Source organism: Protomyctophum parallelum (assembly GCF_964188405.1).
Source record: "Protomyctophum parallelum genome assembly, chromosome: 3".
NCBI lineage: Eukaryota > Metazoa > Chordata > Actinopteri > Myctophiformes > Myctophidae > Protomyctophum > Protomyctophum parallelum.
In genome coordinates, this window is record NC_139698.1 from 51901984 (window position 1) to 51923630 (window position 21647).

General features: G+C 41.2%; 1 protein-coding gene across 2 annotated transcripts; it reads right to left on the minus strand.

Annotated features, from left to right (window-relative positions):
* Positions 1-3626: 3626 nt before the first annotated feature.
* Positions 3627-20485, minus strand: xrcc1 (X-ray repair complementing defective repair in Chinese hamster cells 1). Of its 2 annotated transcripts, none has more exons than XM_083762272.1 (18): positions 20025-20485; positions 19760-19852; positions 19432-19539; positions 18574-18732; positions 17971-18048; positions 17459-17579; positions 16589-16670; positions 16528-16552; positions 13653-13824; positions 13273-13516; positions 12987-13103; positions 9037-9118; positions 8822-8921; positions 6292-6337; positions 5620-5756; positions 5016-5106; positions 4754-4829; positions 3627-3937 (listed from the first exon to the last, which is right to left on the minus strand). In XM_083762272.1, the coding sequence occupies exons 1-18, from the start codon at positions 20073-20075 to the stop codon at positions 3830-3832; spliced, it is 1890 nt and encodes a 629-aa protein (XP_083618398.1). In that variant the 5' UTR covers positions 20076-20485; the 3' UTR covers positions 3627-3829. The 2 variants fall into 2 exon arrangements, with proteins under 2 accessions (XP_083618398.1, XP_083618397.1); XM_083762271.1 differs by having other exon boundaries at positions 17459-17582.
* Positions 20486-21647: the final 1162 nt, after the last annotated feature.

The window sequence follows — 21647 nt, forward strand, 5'->3', positions numbered from 1 at the left end:
GTTTACATGTTGGCTCACATGTAAACCACCGTCACTATTTGTGACTTTCATAAATCAAACAATGGATGTCATTAAAACGTTTGACTCTTAAATTCTGGGTGAGAAAAAGCTGATGTTCAGAGCAGATAAGACATCAATTCAATAATCTCACTTTAAATTTAGCTGGCTCAAACCATTCCACAAAGCATTACCGTTAGAAATCTGTATCCTATTTGACTCGCATCTCTCTTTTAAGAACCACATCAATGAATTACAAAGACTGCATACTTCTCATCTACGGCGCAATAATGCCAAACTCAGCCCCATTCTGTCAATGATTGATGCCGAAACACTCCATGCTTTTGTATCATCTAGGCTAGACTACTGTAACACACATCTCTCTGGACTACCTAAATCAACTACCAACAAATTACAACTCATTCAAAACACAGCTGCCAGGATATTAACCAGGACATGAAAATGTTATCACGTCACCCCTGTACTCATCTCCCTACAAAGTAAATGCCAGATACAATCTAGTCTGAACCAAGTAATTGCTTACATCGTTTTCATGTGTGATGTTTATGCATGTGTATGTATATACAGCAATTGTTTTATTACTTCTCGTTTGTTTTTTACAAATCAAATTTTACATGACTTTGGCTGTGGCCGAAGCCCAAGCATTCTAAACAGGGTTAGACTATGTTAGCTGCATGGAGACCCAAAATAGATTTTTGATTTGTAACCCTGGGACAAAAGCAAATGAAAACAGATGATCTTACGAGCTGGTAGATTTGCTATTTTCAATACTTCAGGAGCAGTAGGACAAAGGCTCTATGTCCTCCTGGTGGGCGCTCCTCACTACAACAGCAGCAATCTGAGAACCCATCGTCAAAACATTAAGGAAAAACAGCACCCTCTTTTCAGTGAGACAGCAGTGACAACACAGAAATGTGTGGGGGAAGAATGAATTGGCATAGCGATTAGATTAGGGAGTAAAAAGGTTAAAAAAGAATGTCTAAAAGGAAAAAAGTTTGTCGGGCTCTGGACTCAAAACTGCGACTCGCTGTCAGGTTGCTTTAGAGCATGTGATATGCCTTAACCACCAGGCCAGCGGCACCCCAAGAGTGCAGTCAACCGTGCTGAGGATTCAACACACACCAATATTAAGGCCTATTGCATACCCTCTCCAGAGTAAACCTCATCACGCCTGTCCTCCTTCCCACTTATTAATTCCCCCCCCCCTAATCTCAGCAGCTAAAGAGCAGAGGCCCCAGTGTCTGGAGCACAAAACAGGAGGAGCAATAAATTAGAAAGGGAGTGAGAGGGCTAGGGATGCAAGATGGGTGCGTGAAAGTGGCCCTTGGGCCAGAAAAAAAACAAATAGAAACTGTCTAATTAAAAAATAAAAACAATTAAAACCCCTTTAGTTTTTTATTAACGAATGAATTTGAGTAAACATTAAGAAGGCTGAGACACTTCCATTTGACAAACCACTTTCAGACTGCCTACATTGAGCATTTTGGAATGCAAAACACTGTGGTCAACAAAAATAAACTACTATAAACATAGAACTTTTAACACACGGCCACTCACGGTGACACCTTTCACTTGACTTGCTGCTCTCACATTTAGGCCTGACCTTGAAATAAAAAAAAAGTCTTCTGAAAGAATTATATATTCAAAGATTTGTGCCGCATTTTCACGATTTAAAAGAAATAGCAGACCTACAAGCTCGTAGCGCGACACTCTGTGGCGCGCTTTGAACTTGTAGATCTGCTATTTTTCAATAGCTAAAGTATAAAATAATGCTTCGTTAAAACACCAAAAGGGGTTCCTGCGCAAAATGGGTTAATAGTGTGCCCTTTGCAGTATAGTAAGGGTATATCCTGCTACAGCTTCTCGTCTGTTTAGGTGTTCCTTAGTCTTGCCTACAAGTATGTTTGTTTTGTAAAACTGTTATCTAGGCCAGTCTTATTTTTCGTATTTGCAGAGGGTGCACTATTATAGACTGGACTGCACAGTGGACTGCTGGTGTTTGGGAGGTGAATAAAAACCTCAAATGTGCATTCTTGGGACACACTGATCTTTTTGGAGCCTTAACCATTCAGCCAACTATGACACAGTCCTTATGGGACCACTTACAGTGACACCTTTCACTTGACTTACTGCTGCTCTCTAAATAGTGTGGCCACTAAAACAAGGTGCCTGTAGCCGTCATCACAGGCCATTGGAGTAACCGGAGATAGCAGGAGAGTAATGCCAGATTGCAGCCCAGAATGCAAAGCGTTTTTTTTTTTTAAAGTTGAATTTGTCTCTGCACCTACAAATGGACTGTCTTGTTAAATATTGAAGTAAATCCCCATGTCTAACTTTTGTCAAGGCTATCGGCAGATAGTAGCCAAGTAGGCTTGAGGCCCGTTTCAGTTGAATGAGAATTTCAGAGGGTAGCCTAGTTCATATAGACAAAAACTAATGGATGTAAACACTAAACAGTACTAGAAAAGACAATCAATATATTGATGTACCTAAGCCAAGACTTCATGTAAGAAAGGTGTTCGCAATTAACATCATCCATCTGTACTAAATCCTGGTGTAGCAGGAGAGCAACACCAGACAAGCCAAGAACAAAAAAGCAAAAAGGTCCTACATAAAAAAAGGGTCTCATTATTGAGCCACAGTGGAAAGACTTCATGACGGAGGCTCTTTGAGGCGCTGTGGCTATGCACCAAAGAATAAAGGGGTGATGACAAATGGGACTGTCTTTTTAAATATTGATAGTTTTAATCACTCAAACCCTATACACTTCATCGATTGGCATCCAGGGATGTTACTCTTTCCTCTCTATACCAATTCTCTTTGCAGAATATAGGCAAGCTACTCACAACGCGACACATTTCAAGCTTGTAATCTTTCTCAGAATGTTCACCTACTATGACATGCTCAAAATAGGGATGCTATAGGATTCATGTGCAAAGGAGCGAGCCAGGTTTAAACTAAAGATGAGAAACTTTCTGTCAAGAAATTCAGTGTCAGAGTTTGGAAGCACTTGCTTTCATCAAAGCAACGTCCTGCTGCCTCCTGCATTATGTGCAAATTCATGGTACACAGGGCCGTTGAGTGATATCCAACGAGCACACTTAAGCCCAAACCACACCAAAGGGTTGGGTTGGGACAAAACGTATAAGGTAGATATTTAAAAAATAGATGGCCGCTGCAGTTCGTTGGGGCGATGTGTGTTGAAGGAGAGGCGGAAGAATTTACACTGGGACAAGGACTGTCTAAAGAGGACGAGAAGCAAAGACCGTACAGGCGACGCCATGTTGCTCCATGGAAGGAAAGAAACATGCGCAGTTGAGTTGAGACCATGAAGTTGTACATATATGGAGACGGCCATATACGGAGCGTGTCACAAGGCGTGATGGACTGACAACCTTCAGGAGCTTGTCACGAGGCGTTGTGATCTGCATATATGGAGACAGCCATATATGGAGCGTGTCACGAGGCATGCTGGACAGACAACCATATATGGAGATGTGAGTGATGGAGAGACGGACAGGTTTGGCAGGTTTTCATGAAATCTGCGACATACGGTCGCAAATTTGGCAATTCTATTTTAAAATTAAATTAAGACAGGATAATTATGAACTACAGTATAACTTTATTGCTTCAAACGAGTAATTCAACTAGAAGTGAATTGGGAAAACAAAAACAAAAACAAAAATCCATACAAATAGTTTATGGCTTTCCCCTTTGCTTGTATCATACTGTATGTACGTATGTATGTATGTATGCATGCATGCATGTATGTATGTACCGGTATGTATGTATGTATGTGCATTTCTAGTGTTCAAGGGACAACAGAGTATGGCTGATAGGGCAGCATCTTTTGTCGTTCATTGATTGCATAAATCCATGTCGGTTTGACAAAACACAAATTGCCATTCTCCATCAATGCCTGCAAATGAAAAAAGGTATAACATGATAGTGATGTGAAACATATTACACGCACACGCTCTTTGTCTGAACAAATAAACCATATCTTTGGACATTAACCCATTCTGACCGGGCACCCATTTTGGTGTCAGCATCATGTTATGCTTTTAACTATTGAAAAATAGCAGATCTACAAGCTCATATCGCGCCACCGAGTGGCGCGATACGAGCTTGTAGGTCTGCTATTTTTGAAAAATCGAAGAGCGACTGACATTTTTAGAATCTGATCTCAGGTCAGAATGGGTTCATCAGACCAGTGTGTGTCCGGCGGAAACCTCGTATGAATCTGATCTCAGGTCAGAATGGGATAGACTACCAACTGCCTCACCCGACGAGCAGCATCACAGAGAGCCTAATTGCACAAAGGTTGATGCCATCTCCTCCACTATAGGTCTTCATGGGTCCAAAATGATGGACCCACACACGCCATTTTGTTCCAAGATATGATATATTCTTCAAATGACGGACCCAAACAACCGTAACACCCGGGATCGTCCAGAGATCAGATTGGGTCATACATTTTTTCATTACCACCCCGGTAGATGTCAGAGTGGATTCAGAGAATTTGTATCAATCCCATTCCGAAAATCCCTTGCTATTTGGTGTAAGTTCACATGTGAAAGTCACTTTCAGTGGACATTCCAAGTAATGCAGCGAACATGATCCCTCACTGGATTCTCCACCCACAGACACAATCAAACCTTTATGTAGTACATGTGTGCAGAAAATTGTGAAGGCAGAATCGACAGATTATTTGCACATGAAGCTCTCAACTTACATCTTCAAAGGAGTCGTGCCATCCTTCGCTGGTCAACACAAACTGCACCTTTTCATTCATGTACTCCTCCACCATCCTGGAGGGGACACAATGACCAGAATGAGCGAGTAAAGAACAGTATTAAAGCCATGTTTGTCATTATAATATTTACTGCCAATCAATGTACAGGGTGGTGTGACAAGGACAACTATCTGACAGCATTTCCTTGATAATATCTTTTGGCGTGGAGTTGCACCGGCCAACAAAACCTCAACTTCCTCACCCGTTGAATGCAACGATGTACCGTAGAAGGAGGCGTCTGTCGTTGTTTGGGAACTTGCCGTAAAGGAAAAACTTTTTTCCTGTCAGGAAGACTGAAATGAACAAAATAATTTAAAAAGAATTAAATAAATGGGGAGTGGTACAGTGAGAATAAAGCCCACCACACACCGGCTCCGTCCGCCGCGTCGCGCCGCGTCGCCTGGCGCGCCGATAGAACCCAGTTCTATTTTCCAGGCGGCGCCGCGCGGCAACACGTCGCGCCGCAGACGGTGTGTGTCAGGCTTCAGACTAGCTGTACTAATATGAAGAGAGATATGTATTACTTCCCTTTGATAGGAAAGAAGACTTAATATTTTAATTGAACTTTTTCTATATATATATATATATGTATCTATCCATTACTCTCTCTATATATTATATAGCGCAACAGCTAATGTTACAAAAAGTGGTTCCCAGATTGAAAAGTATACAGGAACAACAAAAAGGAGTTCAAATGGATTAAACATAACATGTGCAGTTTAAACATATTCAGTCAGCGTATATACAGTATACATTGTACATGTTATTGTAAAAAAATATAGAAATATAGAAATAAGATATAAGACCTGGTAACTCTGGGATGGGGTAGTCCACCTCTTCCTCTGCGTCGGTGTTCTCATCTGTCGATCCCCCGTAGGGATCCTCTTCTTTCACTCTGTGTTTTCCAGTCTCTGCTTTCTTGTGTCTGCTCTCAGTCTCAACTCTGTCAGGTAGACAAAGATATGGGGACACTTCAGTGCTTCAGCTTCAAACCGTCACAAATTCCAAAAACATTTACTTGATGTCATTTTATATAGAGAGAGGGGGGGAAAACATAATTACAAAAACCATTGATGTTTTCACTATTTTTGAGTGGTGCAAACACTCCTACAACCAGCAATGTCCGTGTACACCTATCTATGTACCTGTGTGGTCATGAGCACCAGTATATGACTATAGGGTACCAGTAGGGGGCGCCAGAAACAGAGAGGGACAGTGCTGCAATGTTGCCTGCTAATGTGAGAGAGAGAGAGAGGTGGGGGGGGGGGGGCACCACTCAGTTCACACGGGTGTGATTTTTTTTAAAGCTGATAACTTGAAAAATATTCTCATTTTCCATTAATTAATTATTTGTATTCTTGCACCCATTCAAACTATGCTGATGTGGAGCCCGCCAAAGGGAATCCATTACTGGCCAGTTTTGAGCACACAACACACCCCGTCACGATCAATATCAGACACATTGGAATTGATCTCACCTCTTCAGCTCGTCCTCTGTGTCCATGGCAGAGTCATCGTCGTCTCCTGGGAAATGTAGTGTTCATTTGTAATTAACAAGGAAGTTAAGCCATCTTACAATATGTTGAGGGAAATATCTGGCCTTGTACTTAAGAGGGGGGTTATGAAACTAATTAGGAAATTGATCAAACTGATGCACAATTACAACTTTACTGATCTCTGTGGTCTCCATCACATACATGCATGTAAACTAAAGCTTAATCCCTTCAAACACAGATCTTTCTCCAATGTGTGTTAATATATTTTAAATAAAAGTATCAGCAACAACTGCACGGCTGCATTACACATGCTCCATTCTTATGCAGGCGTTGGACATCACCTCGGTAGCGATGCAAGTTTGCGCGGATACTTTGCACATCATTTTATCCATTAGTTTCATTACATTTGAGTCTTGGGTATCCTTGCACAGAAGTGCACATCGTTTTCCAGCTGCAGAGATGTATTATATGCATGTGGTCTTGAGGAAAGTGGTAGCTTATGATCTTCTCATGTGCCCTAAAGTTATTGTCACAATCACATTTAGCAATGACTCATAAGAGGGGGAGAACTTGTCAACCATTAAGTACGTCCTCCATTTCTATCAATAATACACATGGGTTTAAAGGAGTTTATCGATAGCTCCTTATAAGACTTAAGACTATTATGCTTCAATCCTATTTTCTTCAAGGAAATAGAAGCAAGACAGTGAATGCCTCTGTACGTAAGTACACCGATCCTTATTGAGGCTGAATAGGATGGAAAGGGTGCCAGGCAGCCATTTGTACGCAAGTGCCATCATGTTGCCTTACTAATGCACCTTGCCACTTTACTCCTGGCCTCACATTAACATAGAAATGAGAATCATGCACAAGTCCCTTCACGGTTCATTGTGTTCCGTATCCTTTTCATGGTGTCCATCAATCCATCTCTGCCAGACCTTCATAAAACTAAAAGTGGTCTCTCTCCTCCAATCCCTTCACTCTCAAACATGTGCCTTTGCCCCACTCAATTCATTTCATGTACTGTACTTAAGCGTTTTTGTCTTTCTCTCTTTCTTTCTGCTTTTATTGATAGTTACAGTGAAGATGGACAGGAACAAGACCAGAGCCTATAGGTGGCATGCGCCTGGACCGCTAGACCAGCGGGCGCCCATACTTTAGCTTTTTCAATAGAGTATGGCATGCCCTCTCTCCGTCTTAAACTAAGGGATAGTTCCGATTTTTTTTAACTTAAGCTGTATCAAATACTTGCCATTAATATAGTGGTTGCAACTGTATTAATTGATTGCCCGAGTCCCGTGGGGAGAGTTCTGCTCTGGTTTTGGTGAAATATTAAGTATTTCCGGTCATTTTGTGGGGGGCACTGGGGCCACGCAGTGAAAGTAAATTAATCCACAAAACTAACGTCATTTGTATTGATGACCCATTTCTAAAATATGAATGCAACTTTCGTTCATTTTTATATCTATCACACGGAACTATGCTTTTTGTGTCCATATCACTACGCCAAAATAGTTCCATGTGATAGAGGGGTCAATGTTGTACGAAAGTTGCGCTAATATTTTAGAAATAGGTCAACAATACAAATGGCGTTAGTTTTGTGAATGAATTTACTTTTACTGCGTGGCCCCAGTGCCACCCACAAAATGACCGGAAGTACTTAATATCGACCAAAACCAGAGCAGAACTCCCACCACAATCAATTAATAGTATTTCATACAGCTTAAGTTAAAAAAATCTGAACTATCCCTTTAAGTTAATTGAGTCTACAAAGGCAAAATCCCTACCAAAGTCTCACCGCCATGTAAAGAATTCTCAGCCAACTTGTGTATGTACGTAGTTGATCAACACACAATTAGAGGGCAGAAGTTTTGAAGGTTGTTGATTAAAGGAAGATTAAAGGATTCAAATTTGAGGAATAAAAAAGGCACCAAGAACATGGTAAAGCCTATATTCCACAAAGAGCACCATGGTGCACGCACGATAGGGAGTTGCCCTGTGGATAAGACTATTATTGTACTGCAGCTGAAGTCTTATCTTGGCAGTCAATCGTTCAATTTGTGCTGCTGTTGACTTTCAAGGGTAAGTCTGTCCACTTCTTTCTCCATCGTGTTACCCTCTCAGCCCACTGTCCACGTTTTCTCTAGCAAACAGACAGGGACTTCCAGTGTGACACTCTTATAAGACAAGTCTGGACCAACAATCTAGAAATGAACTATTGCTGTGAACGTATCCATGATGGACACACATGACCCCATTTACACCTGGATTAATGTGTCCTGGATGATCAGATTGTAACTGAATACAAAATCATAGCAAGTCAAGTTGTAAATGCCCTCCGCACTAGCAGACACTTTGCAAAACGCACATTTATTTTTCCTCTAATTCTCAACCACACGCAAAACAGCAGTATTATTTCTTCTTTTTTTCGACAGCTTGTGCCAAATTTAACAAAGGCTGATCTGCTGCTGATATCTAGAAGTTGCAATTGGGGGAGGAGCTTGAGTCAAACCTGGTTCATCCATGTCTGTGGAGCCGCCATACTCGTCTTCCTCAGCCACCTTTGGAATCTTCTTTGGGGTGGCCTGCCTCTGCTGCTCTGTTGGAGCCCGCTATTAGACAGCACAGTGTCAGTGTGTATAGCGTGAAAAGGTTTTTTTCCTCCAATTTGTTTCTAATCCTTATTTTTCCGCTAAATAACAAATGTAGCTAAAATAACACATTTACCCTGGTGTCTCCCTCTTCTTCGCTCTGTTCATCCATCTCCATCTCACTCTCTGAGCTGGACTCTGCTCCATCCATCAAATGCCTGGTGTTAAGGTGAAAGGGAGACAGATGAACAAAAATAAACGAGACAAACACTGTATGTTGACTTGTATTAATTTGTGTCTGCCCCCAGAAAACACACTGTTGCGTAAACCTGTGATGTGACAATAAAGTTGCGGGGAAACCTCGGACATTCATTAAGACAGTGGTGTGCACACAAGGTGTGAAGTTATCATGATGTTTTATTTGACAACACAATACCACAGAATAATGTATACTGCAGTTTTTCTGGAAAAGATAAATCTATCCTGTCGAGATATTGCATGAAAGCTAATTGCTAAAATCTGTTGCCGTCAACAGTAGAGTGGGAACTAGATGCCATCCATTGAAGTCAGGTAGGTACAGTAGCTGCAGCTTACAGTTTTTCCCCACGATTGTTAACACGTTTCTCAAAACGATAACTGCTTTCTCAAACCCACACACAAAACTGAAAACATCACACACAAAATGATAAACCCTGACACTGTCACAAAAATGGAACTCGTGCTTTCAATTGGTACACAGCCATGTTTTCAAATGACAAACATACTGTACATTTAGTACACTCAACTAAGCATTTGCTGCACACTACCAAACATTTACAGCAACATTGAAAACACAATCTTAGAAATGGAACACACCATATGACAATGACTCTGGAGAATGAGCCAATTCTCCTTTTGTAAAATGACTCTGCGTAGGCCTACTTTTTTTATAGTCAAACACACCAAATATTCACAAAGATAATGTAAGCAGAAGGCCGGCATTTGTGTCGTAGGTTGATGCTTTGGGATTTTACGTGAGAAGTGTGTGCAACAACTGAGGATTGTGTGTAGTGTTTGGACAACAAGGTGATGTGTAACTGACAGAATGTAAAGAAGTAAATTAACCGGGCACCCATTTTGGTGTCAGCATCATGTTATGCTTTAGCTATTTAAAAATAGCAGATCTACAAGCTCATATCGCGCCACCGAGTGGCGCGATACGAGCTTGTAGGTCTGCTATTTTTGAAAAATCGAAGAGCGACTGACATTTTTAGAATCTGATCTCAGGTCAGAATGGGTTCATCAGACCAGTGTGTGTCCGGCGGAAACCTCGTATGAATCTGATCTCAGGTCAGAATGGGTTAAGAGTCTAGTGCAGATAAGGGAGTGTGTAGTAGTACCAAATTGGGCCGAGCGATTATGTGGTTGTGCAAACACTACGTGACTATGGTATTCTCACTCAGTGAAGACGTGACCTCCACCCCAAACCACCCCCACTCAAGAGAATGAAATACCACCACAAAGAGTAATCATATCGTGGCAACCAGAAGAGTAAGACAGTCTAGGCACAAAGGAAGAATGTGCAACTTATGTTAAATTGGTTTGTTTCCCAAAATGTAAAAAAAAAGAAAATGGTCGTAATTAACAGTTTCTGTGCTTTGAATGGATTACTCCAGGTTAATGTCGCTGCCATATCGGACATACGCGACTTTTGTTTTATGTGTTTAATCCGCCGTAATGTAATAAATAAAAATAAAATCCTTCTTCGCCGCGGAGAAAGAGAGTAGATGCATTCGTGTTGACGATGAAACCGGAAATCGTCACATGCTGTGGGCTGCTAGGGCTTCTGGGAAATTGAGGCCAATGCAAACGAATGGGGTTCAACGCCTCATGGAGGAGGGTCCTGTGCTGCGTCTTCCGGGTGTACCAAGATGGCGGGTGGTGCTGCCGTTCATAACAAACGGGGGGAGCTTTTTTCGCTTGATTTTCGCGGATTAAAAGCCCACATAATTCAGCGTATGCTCTAAAGGTAATACAACAATCTCGGCAGTGAAGGGGGGTTGATTAAAAGTCTGGTAAATCGTTTTCCGCAGTCAAACTGTTAATGTAAAGCATAAATATTTCTACAATTACATAAGACAATTTTCCTTTCAACATCGATGTGCCCACCTTCCTAGATGTCCACACTTCCTGTATCCATCATCACGCGTCACATTGTGGGGAGAAATGAACAGTCCCATGCTTATCTATCGCACAAGATGCGGCCAAAAGGAAATTTAAAAAAGGAAAAAAGGAGAGTGCAGACACTGTTGCTTGTGGCAACAGAGGCTTATACCTACAAAGCAGACAGACATGTCTGCTCTAGTGACAATCAACTGGGTGAATGACTTTAGTATGAAGTGTACACACAGAGGACACACAGGAAAGATGCTGTGGTGGTGTGAAGTCATCGTCAGTGAAACAGCTCCAGGTTTTTTTGTACTAAACTAAATAAATATTTCACCTGCCCATATTGATCTTTCATTTTATATATATATAAATAAATAAAAATGACTTAGCCCATACACTTGATATTGTAATCATTGTTGAATGTCCTAGCTAGTAGCTACAGCTAGTGATGCCATTAACCCATTCTGGCCGGGCACCCATTTTGGTGTTGGCATCATGTTATGCTTTAGCTATTGAAAAATAGCAGATCTACAAGCTCATATCGCGCCACCGAGTGGCGCGATACGAGCTTGTAGGTCTGCTATTTTTTGAAAAATCGAAGAACGACTGACATTTTTTGAATCTGATCTCAGGTCAGAATGGGTTAAAGAAAGCACACAGTGGCTTCTTATGAGTCCAGTAAACCTAGAAGTCTCTCGTGTATCACTAGTCACTACACGCTGAATTTATTCTAGACAGTTCTACAGAGCCAAATCCAGACTAGATAAGCATGACTTTGAAGTTTGAAAAGATTGCATAACCACCGCCCGACTTCCCCTGTATCGAACAAGCTTTTGAAGTACATCACTATCAATCATGTTTTTTAGTTCAAACGGTTATCGTCACAGTTGGCAGGCGCATCTGCTTCCTGTGAGATTGCCAAAATGCGAATCTGAAATGTTTCCAACCATGCTCTCTGAATGAATGCTACTACAGGCCCTTCACATTTTAATGAGAAATTTGTTTACTCTACACGACTTGAGTGGAAGGTGGAAGCCAGAGCCACTTTTCCCCCCTTCTACTCTTTTCAGTCCCCAGGTTTTCTCTGATTGGATAAGACTATTGAGAGAGCATTACTGAGGTGCTTAGCTGATGACGAAATACCATAAAAATACATAAGAGAATTGTGCCTGATGCAAAGGCATTAATTTATTAGCACCGTTCCACCATGAGAGAGGTTGTGCATTTACATACAAATGTGTGTGAAGGAGCGACAGAGAGAGTGGGTGTGTTTATGCGTGTTCCATGTCTGTGTGTGTGTGTGTTTGGGTACTTGTCGTCATCATCAAAGTAAGTGGCTGGTTTAATTACACATGACAGATGCAGCTTTTAAATAAGGGATAAATCATCAAAGCACCACTCTTGCACAATAGAATGGCTAGGATGGGGCCTGAGTTCATCCGGCTGGGGGAATGGGAGAGGATCGAGAAGGAGGTGGTCTCTGTCTGTACAATCGGATAATGACTTAACCCATTCTGACCTGAGATCAGATTCATATACGAGGTTTCCACTGGACACACACTGGTCTGACGAACCCATTCTGACCCGAGATCAGATTCTAAAAATGTCAGTCGTTCTTCGATTCTTCAAAAATAGCAGACCTACAAGCTCGTATCGCGCCACTCGGTGGCGCGATATGAGCTTGTAGATCTGCTATTTTCAGGGTCATTTTCAGGCTCTTTTGTAAACCTGATGTACGTTATCTGTGTCTGCATGAAAAAATGTTTTAGTGCTGTGTGTGCAATATCGATCACCCATTTTATTGGACTATAGGTCTGTAAGGTGCTTTTTGAGGGCCTCATGTCCAGCGTGAGCACCCCTCACTTCACACATGTGTGATTTCTTTATTCGTCTACTCATTATTTGTGAAAAGTGATGTTTTCCCACACACAGCTTTACCGTTTAAAGGAGATCCTCTGTTTCCTTTTGTGGCAGTCCATCACCCATTCCTTCCGTACAATGATGCCCCCTGCTGACTTCACTTGGCTGTACTTGGGGGTGTTGGCAAAGGCACAGCTACACACAGATGGACAGAAACAAGACACAATCAAAATGACGCCGACACCAGAGAGGCAACATTTTTTTGTTGCCTCTCTGCCTCTCAACTCAGGAAGTTGTGTGCCATATTATGCTTTTACACGCACAAGGTGCAAGGGGATGAAAATGTATTTTCACTGTCACTCACATAAGGTGTGTGGCGTCAGGGGTCCAATCAGGACGGTACTTTGCACCCATGGCCAGCGCCTTGTCCCTCAGCTCCCCTCTGAAGGGGTTCTGGAAGCCGCTGAGGACAAACACCACGCCCTGCATGATCTGGTTGAGAGGCACCTGCTCAGGGCTCTGTGATTTCACTTTGTGTGGTTTAGCTTTAGGCTCTGGCTTGGACTGGCTCTCTCGCTTCTTGTCGCTGGTCTTCGGAGCTGTTGAGGCTGAAGCACAAAGAGTTTTGTATTAATAAAAGACTAAATGCCCCGCAATTTGTCAATGTGATGTATATCCCTCAACTTTATATAACATGCAGTATAATAGACTAGTGGTTGGAGCTAGTGCTAGTGTGCATGTTACCTTTATTAGTAGAGCTTGGGCTGGGGGTGCTGGCTGGGCTCGGTTTAGGCTTGGCTTTAGGAGTGGCAGCCTTCAACTCGGGTGACCCTGAGGGACTGGTCTTCTTCGAGATGGATGGAGCCGGTGATGACAGGCGATCTTTACTGAACTCAAATTTTCTCTTTACCGGAGGCTATGAGTTAACGGAGATATAAAATAAGAATGTAAATTTGTTCTTAATGTGACAATCACAAACACACAGCACAGAACATGCAAATGATTAGCCATGTCCAATTATTTTGTTCACACTCTCTGCTAAACTAAACTAAAGTCTAAAAGTTGCACTAGAATCTCTTTTCATACGACTTGCCTCTGCCCGATAGTGTGGGTGTCTGGGAGATGGTGTACATGGCAACATTTACACGTTTGTATTTAACACATTGTGTTGAAAGATGACTGACATGATTCTGTTCTCCCAAGTCCTAGGGGAATAGACTGGCTATTAACCCATTCTGAACGGGCACCCATTTTGGTGTCAGCATCATGTTATGCTTTAGCTATTTAAAAATAGCAGATCTACAAGCTCATATCGCGCCACCGAGTGGCGCGATACGAGCTTGTAGGTCTGCTATTTTTTGAAAAACGACTGACATTTTTAGAATCTGATCTCAGGTCAGAATGGGTTCATCAGGACCAGTGTGTGTCCGGCGGAAACCTCGTATGAATCTGATCTCAGGTCAGAATGTGTTAATTTTGATGGATGATCAAGTCAAAGAGTCAGTCATAGACTGCAGAGCATTGAATACCACTTCAAATCTTCTGACTTCTGCCATCTCAAAACCTGATACCCAGAGGTCTGGCGGCACGACGAGGAAGCTTTGGCAATTTTGTGCTTTATGGGTCTTTGTGAGTCTAAAATGCTTCCACCGTTTTTCCTACCCAGTTTCGCTCCAGTGAGGGGTGGGAGGGGCAAGGTGACGGCCCTAGTTACAGTTAGATGAGTCGTGAAAGCTCCTGCATTTGATCATCCATTTATTTTTTTATTAGATTAGACCACAGACCATTTTTATGATCTTATCCAGAATGAAAACATTCTCAAGAGGTAAATGAGTTTAGTTATTTCAAATATGCTACTGGCTGTATTCTCCTTGGAAAAATATAAAAAGATACTCCTATGGAAAGGCTACATTATTTTACTTATATTGACCAATTTAGTAGGCTATAATTTGCCTATGTAAGGTTTAACCTCGTCAGATAATCCCAACATAGCGTAAATTTACGTGCCTATACGAGAAATGGAAAGTTTCAACATCAAAGTACGGTAGTAGTAGTAGTTGTGAATTAGCAAACTGGACGTTTGGATTGAATGTTTCCTTTATCCTCGTGTCACCTATCAATGGCTACGTTTACATGAGCAGTTAAATCCCCTTTTCATTCCGAATAGAATTTCAATCCTATTAAACGTTGTTATGTAAACACCTACAAAAACGTACATCCGAATGAAAACGCTCGATGCGATCTAAAAACGATTCCGATGTCACTCCGATGATTACTTCCGATGATTACTCCGATGTTCAATGCGATTGAAAGAAAATTGGACTCATGTATACACTAATTCGGATGCAAGTTCATTCTGGTCTTTCTGAGCATGCTCCAAGGAGCTCATATCCAAGGCGCGCCGAGGAGTTTGCACATAGAGCGTGTTATTTCGTTCCTTTTTTCAGATCCGAAATCCACAAAAAAACGTGGAGCAGCAGCAGATGACGATAACCCTGATCTGTGTGTATGTGTGTGTTCAACGGTCTCTGTCTCTCTCTCTCTCAAAAATAACGAGCGACCCGATACAATAATAATCAGGCCGTGCTGTAGATAATAAAGTACAAATAAAAACGAGATGATCACCTTCCCAGCGGAGAAGCGGAGCCGCAGCGGGTGGGGAAAAAAAGACGGTAAACATATTTGCCCGTCCCTATCCAACCAGCAGCCTCAAAGCTACTGCGGAATGAAATGATGGGATTTCAAAGTATCGTCTTTCGTCTGTAATATGTATTGTTGAGACAGTCACAATGAATGAACTGCCTATATTTTATGTGTCCAACAGATGGCGTAGTTTCACGTGAATTAACATGTATCATGTCTTCTATCACTTCTCCATATAAACACTCATTCGGAATGACCATTTCCCATGTAAACTCGCGGCAAAAAACATTACATCGGATGTATTTTATTCTGAAGTATTTATTCGGAATGATCACCCTTCATGTAAACGTAGCCACTGTCAGCGGGTCAAAAGGAGACTGCCCAACCTCCTTATACCCCCCTCCGAGTGATTTTTTTGTACTTCCACCTGTACATGTGGAGACAAGTATCTATTGTCACACCCATTCCTGGGGCCCAGAGGTGCTAAAATCTTTGGAACCTTTGCAGGGGAAATTCTGTACTTTGGGGTTTCCGGTTAAACAAGTTTCAGATGGTCATATCTTCTTCATTTCTTTTCCAATTTCAATGAACAATACATCATATGAAAGCTTACATTATGTATTTCATAATATGTAAAAAACTGAAAAATGACCATGGCTCCCTTGTTTATCAAATCACTGTACTCGGTCAAATTTTATTAATAGATTAAATAGGCCCGGGCCCTCAAGGTGTTAAAGGCTTTAGTATACTGTAGGCACAAATGTTAAACAAGGCGCCAAACTCGTTGCACTGGGATGATTGTAAAGAACGGCATTAGGCTTCTTGATTTTTGGTTAGGCAACCCCCAGAATATCTCAATACAAACGTAACAAACCGAAACCTCAAGAGTGTATAGACTCACACTGGAAACATCTTGACCTCCTGGAATAATTCAAAACCCCTTTCAGAAGTGCTGCTGTAGCCTGTTATTCTATACCTGTGACGAGGTGCTGCTAGAGGTGGAGGACGGTCCCGAGGACGGTCCCGAGGACGGTCCCGAGGACGGTCCCGAGGACAGAGAGGCACCACTAGACTGCAGGGTGGCCGCAGCATAGCTCAGCTTCTCAATCTGAGGAGAAACTAAAGGAGATAGAGAGAGGACACCAGACACTCAATTGTTTGAAATAAAGATGAAACTAAAAATGTTCTTCTGAAGACATCTCTACACACTCTCCATACTCTAATAATGCCTTAATTTATCATACTACAGTGTCACATGAAGGCATCAAAAGTAGCAGATCCAAACTTTTTTTTTTTTTTTCTATTTCGTTTTTTATCTTGAAAACTAACGGTTTCCACTTGACAGGCGATATATAGCTATAGCAAACGTGTATAGCAAACATATTTTTGTGCTTTTATTTTTCAGAACATTTTGGATTTAGATTTAGTTTTCAAAATCGGCCTCAGGTCTAAATAGGTTAATGCGCAGTGACATGTAGCAAAGGACGTCGGGATCGGGACTTAAACCCCCAACGCACTAAGACTACATTGAGCCTAGGTACCCAGACCTCTACGCCATCCAGGCTATAATATGTTTAATTGGTGGAGGGACATGTTTGTAAAGGAGTATTACACTTGCATTTGCCCTAGTGCAAACTAGAAAAGATAATTTGGACAGCATGCACCCTAGACCTAGTGTTCTTTAGTGCTTAGAAATGGGTTCTAAAATTCAGTTCTCCACAAAATTGTGTTCTCCGAATCTCCCCCAAAACATGACAAGCTCCCTTAACAAAATACTACTCAATAAAGAGTGTTTACAATACAAATGTCAACCGTCTACTTCATAAAGACCTGCGAATAAAAGATGATCACTGTAGGGTTTTTAATTCCAATCACTGCCTCAATTAAATAAAAAGTGATGTTTTTACCTTTGAGTGTAGGGCTGGTTTTTGTGATGTTCTCCCGGTTGAAGAAAAGGTGGCCAGGCTGCAGACTGGGGGCTGCTGAGGGAGATTCATCCTTTACCTTAAACTGGCCCAGCTTTGTCAACTTCTGCCATGGGTGAAGAATTAGCCAGTTTGGTGTAAGAAATATGAGTTAGAGATATGTGACTCAAGTTTCATGTAGCCAGACGACTAGATATCTCTGCCTATTGATACACCTGGTGAGATCTAAAACTGTGTGGAAACCAAGAAATTCAAATAACTTTTTCAGTAAAAACAGTCACAATACAGAATATGTATGTAACAATAATAATTAGTAGGCAAAAGATTTCGGATGCACATGTCTGCGTGTGAGACATTCACGCTGGCTCTGCGCTCCCTTTGCCACATAAACGTAACTTGCTCTGTGCAAGTTAAAAAGATTTTTATTTTCATATGACAAGAGCTAAAAGTTAACAGCAAAGAGTATAAAGGACAAGAGAATGAGCCCTCCTTACCGGCGATGCTGCTGTTGGTGGATCATTTTTATCTGGTGGTGAATGAAACTTCACAAATGCAACTCCATATGCTATGCTCTGGGGAGTAAAATAATCATTTCAAATTGTATCTGTAGAATAACCTTTCCAGGTAATACAATATTTAACAAATCTGCTATAAATTCTCAAAACTCAAATCTGAACACATGTTCAACGGACTGATGTTCAATGGTGATGAATCAGACTATGCTTGCGGAAACATTGTATCAATGCTTTATCATCAAACCAGTGATCATACACGTTTCGTGAATGTCATGATTCAAATGTATTTAACCCATTCTGACCGGGCACCCATTTTGGTGTTGGCATCATGTTATGCTTTAGCTATTGAAAAATAGCAGATCTACAAGCTCATATCGCGCCACCGAGTGGCGCGATACGAGCTTGTAGGTCTGCTATTTTTGAAAAATCGAAGAGCGACTGACATTTTTAGAATCTGATCTCAGGTCAGAATGGGTTCATCAGACCAGTGTGTGTCCGGCGGAAACCTCGTATGAATCTGATCTCAGGTCAGAATGGGTTAAATTCATGCACAGACAACCCTCTGAGTGAAACGTCACTCACCTTATTGTAAGGCTGACTGCACACAATCTTTACGCGGTCCCACTTCTCCTGGGCTGTGGTCTTCTGCAGCTGGTTGGACCCAAAGAAACGCACTCGGTTCGTGTTGGTGCCGTTTCGACTCTCAGTGGGAGACATGAAGGATGACGTAACCAGAAGAACCTAGTAGAAACATTGAAATTACCGTGAACTATAAAAATGACAGATCTTTTGACAAAATGATGGAATACCAAACGACTCGCCCCTTTACCAACTCGCCCCAGGTGTACAGCCGGCGGAACTGCACGGCCTGGTATTCCTAAAGTAATCTAAGTAAATGATGATTAAACGGTTAAACCTAACCTTATTGCTAACCTTAACCTCAGTAAAACTATGCATAAACTAACCCTATACCTACACTTAACCCCAGTAAAACTATGCCTAACCCTGAACTTATTTCTAACCTTCTTCTCAGTAAAACAAAATAAAGAATACAAGAACCGCCAGACCGAGCGGTCGGCGGAAAAAATCGAGATGGTTTAGGGGCGACCGTACCCGATACCAAATTATGGTGTCTTTATTAAAAGGAGTACTACTCCCTCAAAATACCTTTTTTCCTCTGTCAATTACTTTGTATTACTTATAATTTTTTGTTCCATTAGTTTGCGCTGATTGAATAAGAGTATAATCCAAGTATTTTTGTATCCTTCATCAGGTAGACCTGACGACGACCCATTGGGGTTGAAACATTGTCATCCTACTACTGCATTCCTTTTTCCTGTACGTATCTTTTTCTTCTTTTATTTAGAAATGTGCGTACTTCCTTTTGGATTCTATTTCTAATGATCTCTGAGGTGCATTGGTTTTCATACTAATTAATACCTCATAGTCCTGGTCTCTGACAGCTGCTGAGTTTCCCACCAGCACCTCGATGAAAGCCGACCCTTCATTCCCGATATCTATGCTGTGCACCTGCTCCTCCTTCTCAAGCTGGGAACATGAAAACAGCACATATTTAAAGCACGTTCCAGTTATTCCAGACATTCATTAAATAGCTCTTCATTAAATGGCTGAAAACTTCAGTTGAACCTATTTGAGCTCTGTGACTCACAGCTTACTGTAAAGAATATGGAATTGGTATACTCGAGTCATATCAGCACAAAACACATTGTTTAAACAAAAGCACAATACTATAGGCGTAGATGAATACCTGTAGAATGACTGAGGTTTGTTTTTCTCCTGGTTTTGCTGCCTTCCATTTCCTGTAGGTGTCAGAGCTAAGCAAGTTTTCAGCCTTGTGAGCCTGCAAAGCAATACAATATTGATAAAGAAATAAGAATGTGGCAAATGTGCGTTAAATAAGCTAGAAATTGTGAGGAAAAAACAACGAAAAGCAACAGTAGGTGATGGGAAACTATAATTGTGATTGATTATATTATTACAATTATACGGAGAGTAAAAGAATGTCAACTTACAGTGTCTTCGCTGCTGCAAGACACAACGTGCTTGAGTTTGATTTCTGGCATTATGTTGTTGACACACCAATAAAGTAGGTTAAGCAAATGTCCCTATATAAATTGGCTGTTTAAAAATATTTATATATTACCGGAACTATGGTTACTACAGGTTAATATTGTAGTTAGTTACTAGTTATGGTCAACCAATGCCTGGTTTTCAGCCAGGCGAGCTAACGTTTAGCTAGCAAAGCAAACAATGACTACTGTGGCTAACTAGCTAGCTTGGTTAAAATAATACGTCTAAAGACTCGTTTCATGTGAACGTTGAGAAGAATTACGCATTTGGATCATATCTCATTGTTATACTGGTATCTTTGCGTTTCAAGAAATACCCGAAAATAAAAAATCATACTTTAAATTTAAAAATAAAGCCAATGACAATACCAACTCAATTTCGCACCAAAAACTGACGTTGACTGATGACGTAGTTTCCTCCAGTCCGTTGTTTCAGCCAATTAGATTAGCCGTTTTCTTCTTCGAAGATTTGCTGTTGACGTGAGGTTGGTCGCCCCCTACCGACATTAAGGAGGAATTGCCTGGACAGTGGACACAGCTGTTAAGTACAGTAATCTCTCAACAGTGACAACAATACTGACTTAATTATAAGTCGAATTGAAGACATTACGAGTGATTATGTGTGCTGTGCATGCAGTTACTGAACCGTTATTCATCATCAAAGATAAACTAGTGAAACAAAACACACCAGTGCATCAGGTGTAAGGGTCAGTCTGACTGGATGAAAGACACTGATTAATAATAAGAAGAAGAATACATTTTATTTGTAATGCACATGCTACATGGTTTAAAAACAATGACATCGGAAATAACAAAAAACAACAAAAAACATTTGGCAACATAAGACCCTTCTTGTCAAATTAAAGCATATTGTAAATGACCTTAAAAAGAATAGACAAAGCAAACGCTTTGTTAAAAATGTATGTTTAGAGTCCATTTAAAAAAGTCATCGGTAGATTGCAGGGAATTGTAGCTGAATGCCCGGTCGCCCATGGTGCGGAGATTGGTCATGAGGGCAAGGAGGAGGTTGGTTGGAATAGAGCAGGGCTGCCCAAAAGGTAGATCACGATCTACCAGTAGATCACAAAGGCTGTGCAGGTAGATCACACTATGCTCCTAAACATATATTTAATTTAAATATAAAAAAACTTTTTGGAACCTGACATTTGTTGTCAGTATAGCATTACAAAGTTATATATAAAAACACCCTACCAATTCCATTTTCCTCTATTTCCCCATTCCAAGTGTCTTTGTGTTTTGTCTTGCTGTATGCAACGCCAGCAACTCTATTCAAAGCCCCCCCAGGTACATTTTTAAACACATTTCAGCAATGGGATCATATTTTTTCTGGTGGGTACATCTTGTTGAGCTGGTCATTTTGAAAGTGGCTCTCAAGTTAACCCATTCTAAACGGGCACCCATTTTGGTGTCGGCATCATGTTATGCTTTAGCTATTGAAAAATAGCAGATCTACAAGCTCATATCGCGCCACCGAGTGGCGCGATACGAGCTTGTAGGTCTGCTATTTTTGAAAAATCGAAGAGTGACTGAAATTTTTAGAATCTG

What these genes read in the sequence shown, in the direction of transcription:
- xrcc1 (XM_083762271.1), bottom strand. Translation starts at nt 20,075, where the DNA reads ATGCCAGAAATCAAACTCAAGCACGTTGTGTCTTGCAGCAGCGAAGAC. An exon ending in CACCAACAGCAGCATCGCCG is followed by an intron (nt 17,583 to 17,970) that starts GTAAGGAGGGCT and finishes CACCCATGGCAG; the next exon opens with AAGTTGACAAAGCTGGGCCA. An exon ending in AACCAGCCCTACACTCAAAG is followed by an intron (nt 16,671 to 17,458) that starts GTAAAAACATCA and finishes TATCTCCTTTAG; the next exon opens with TTTCTCCTCAGATTGAGAAG.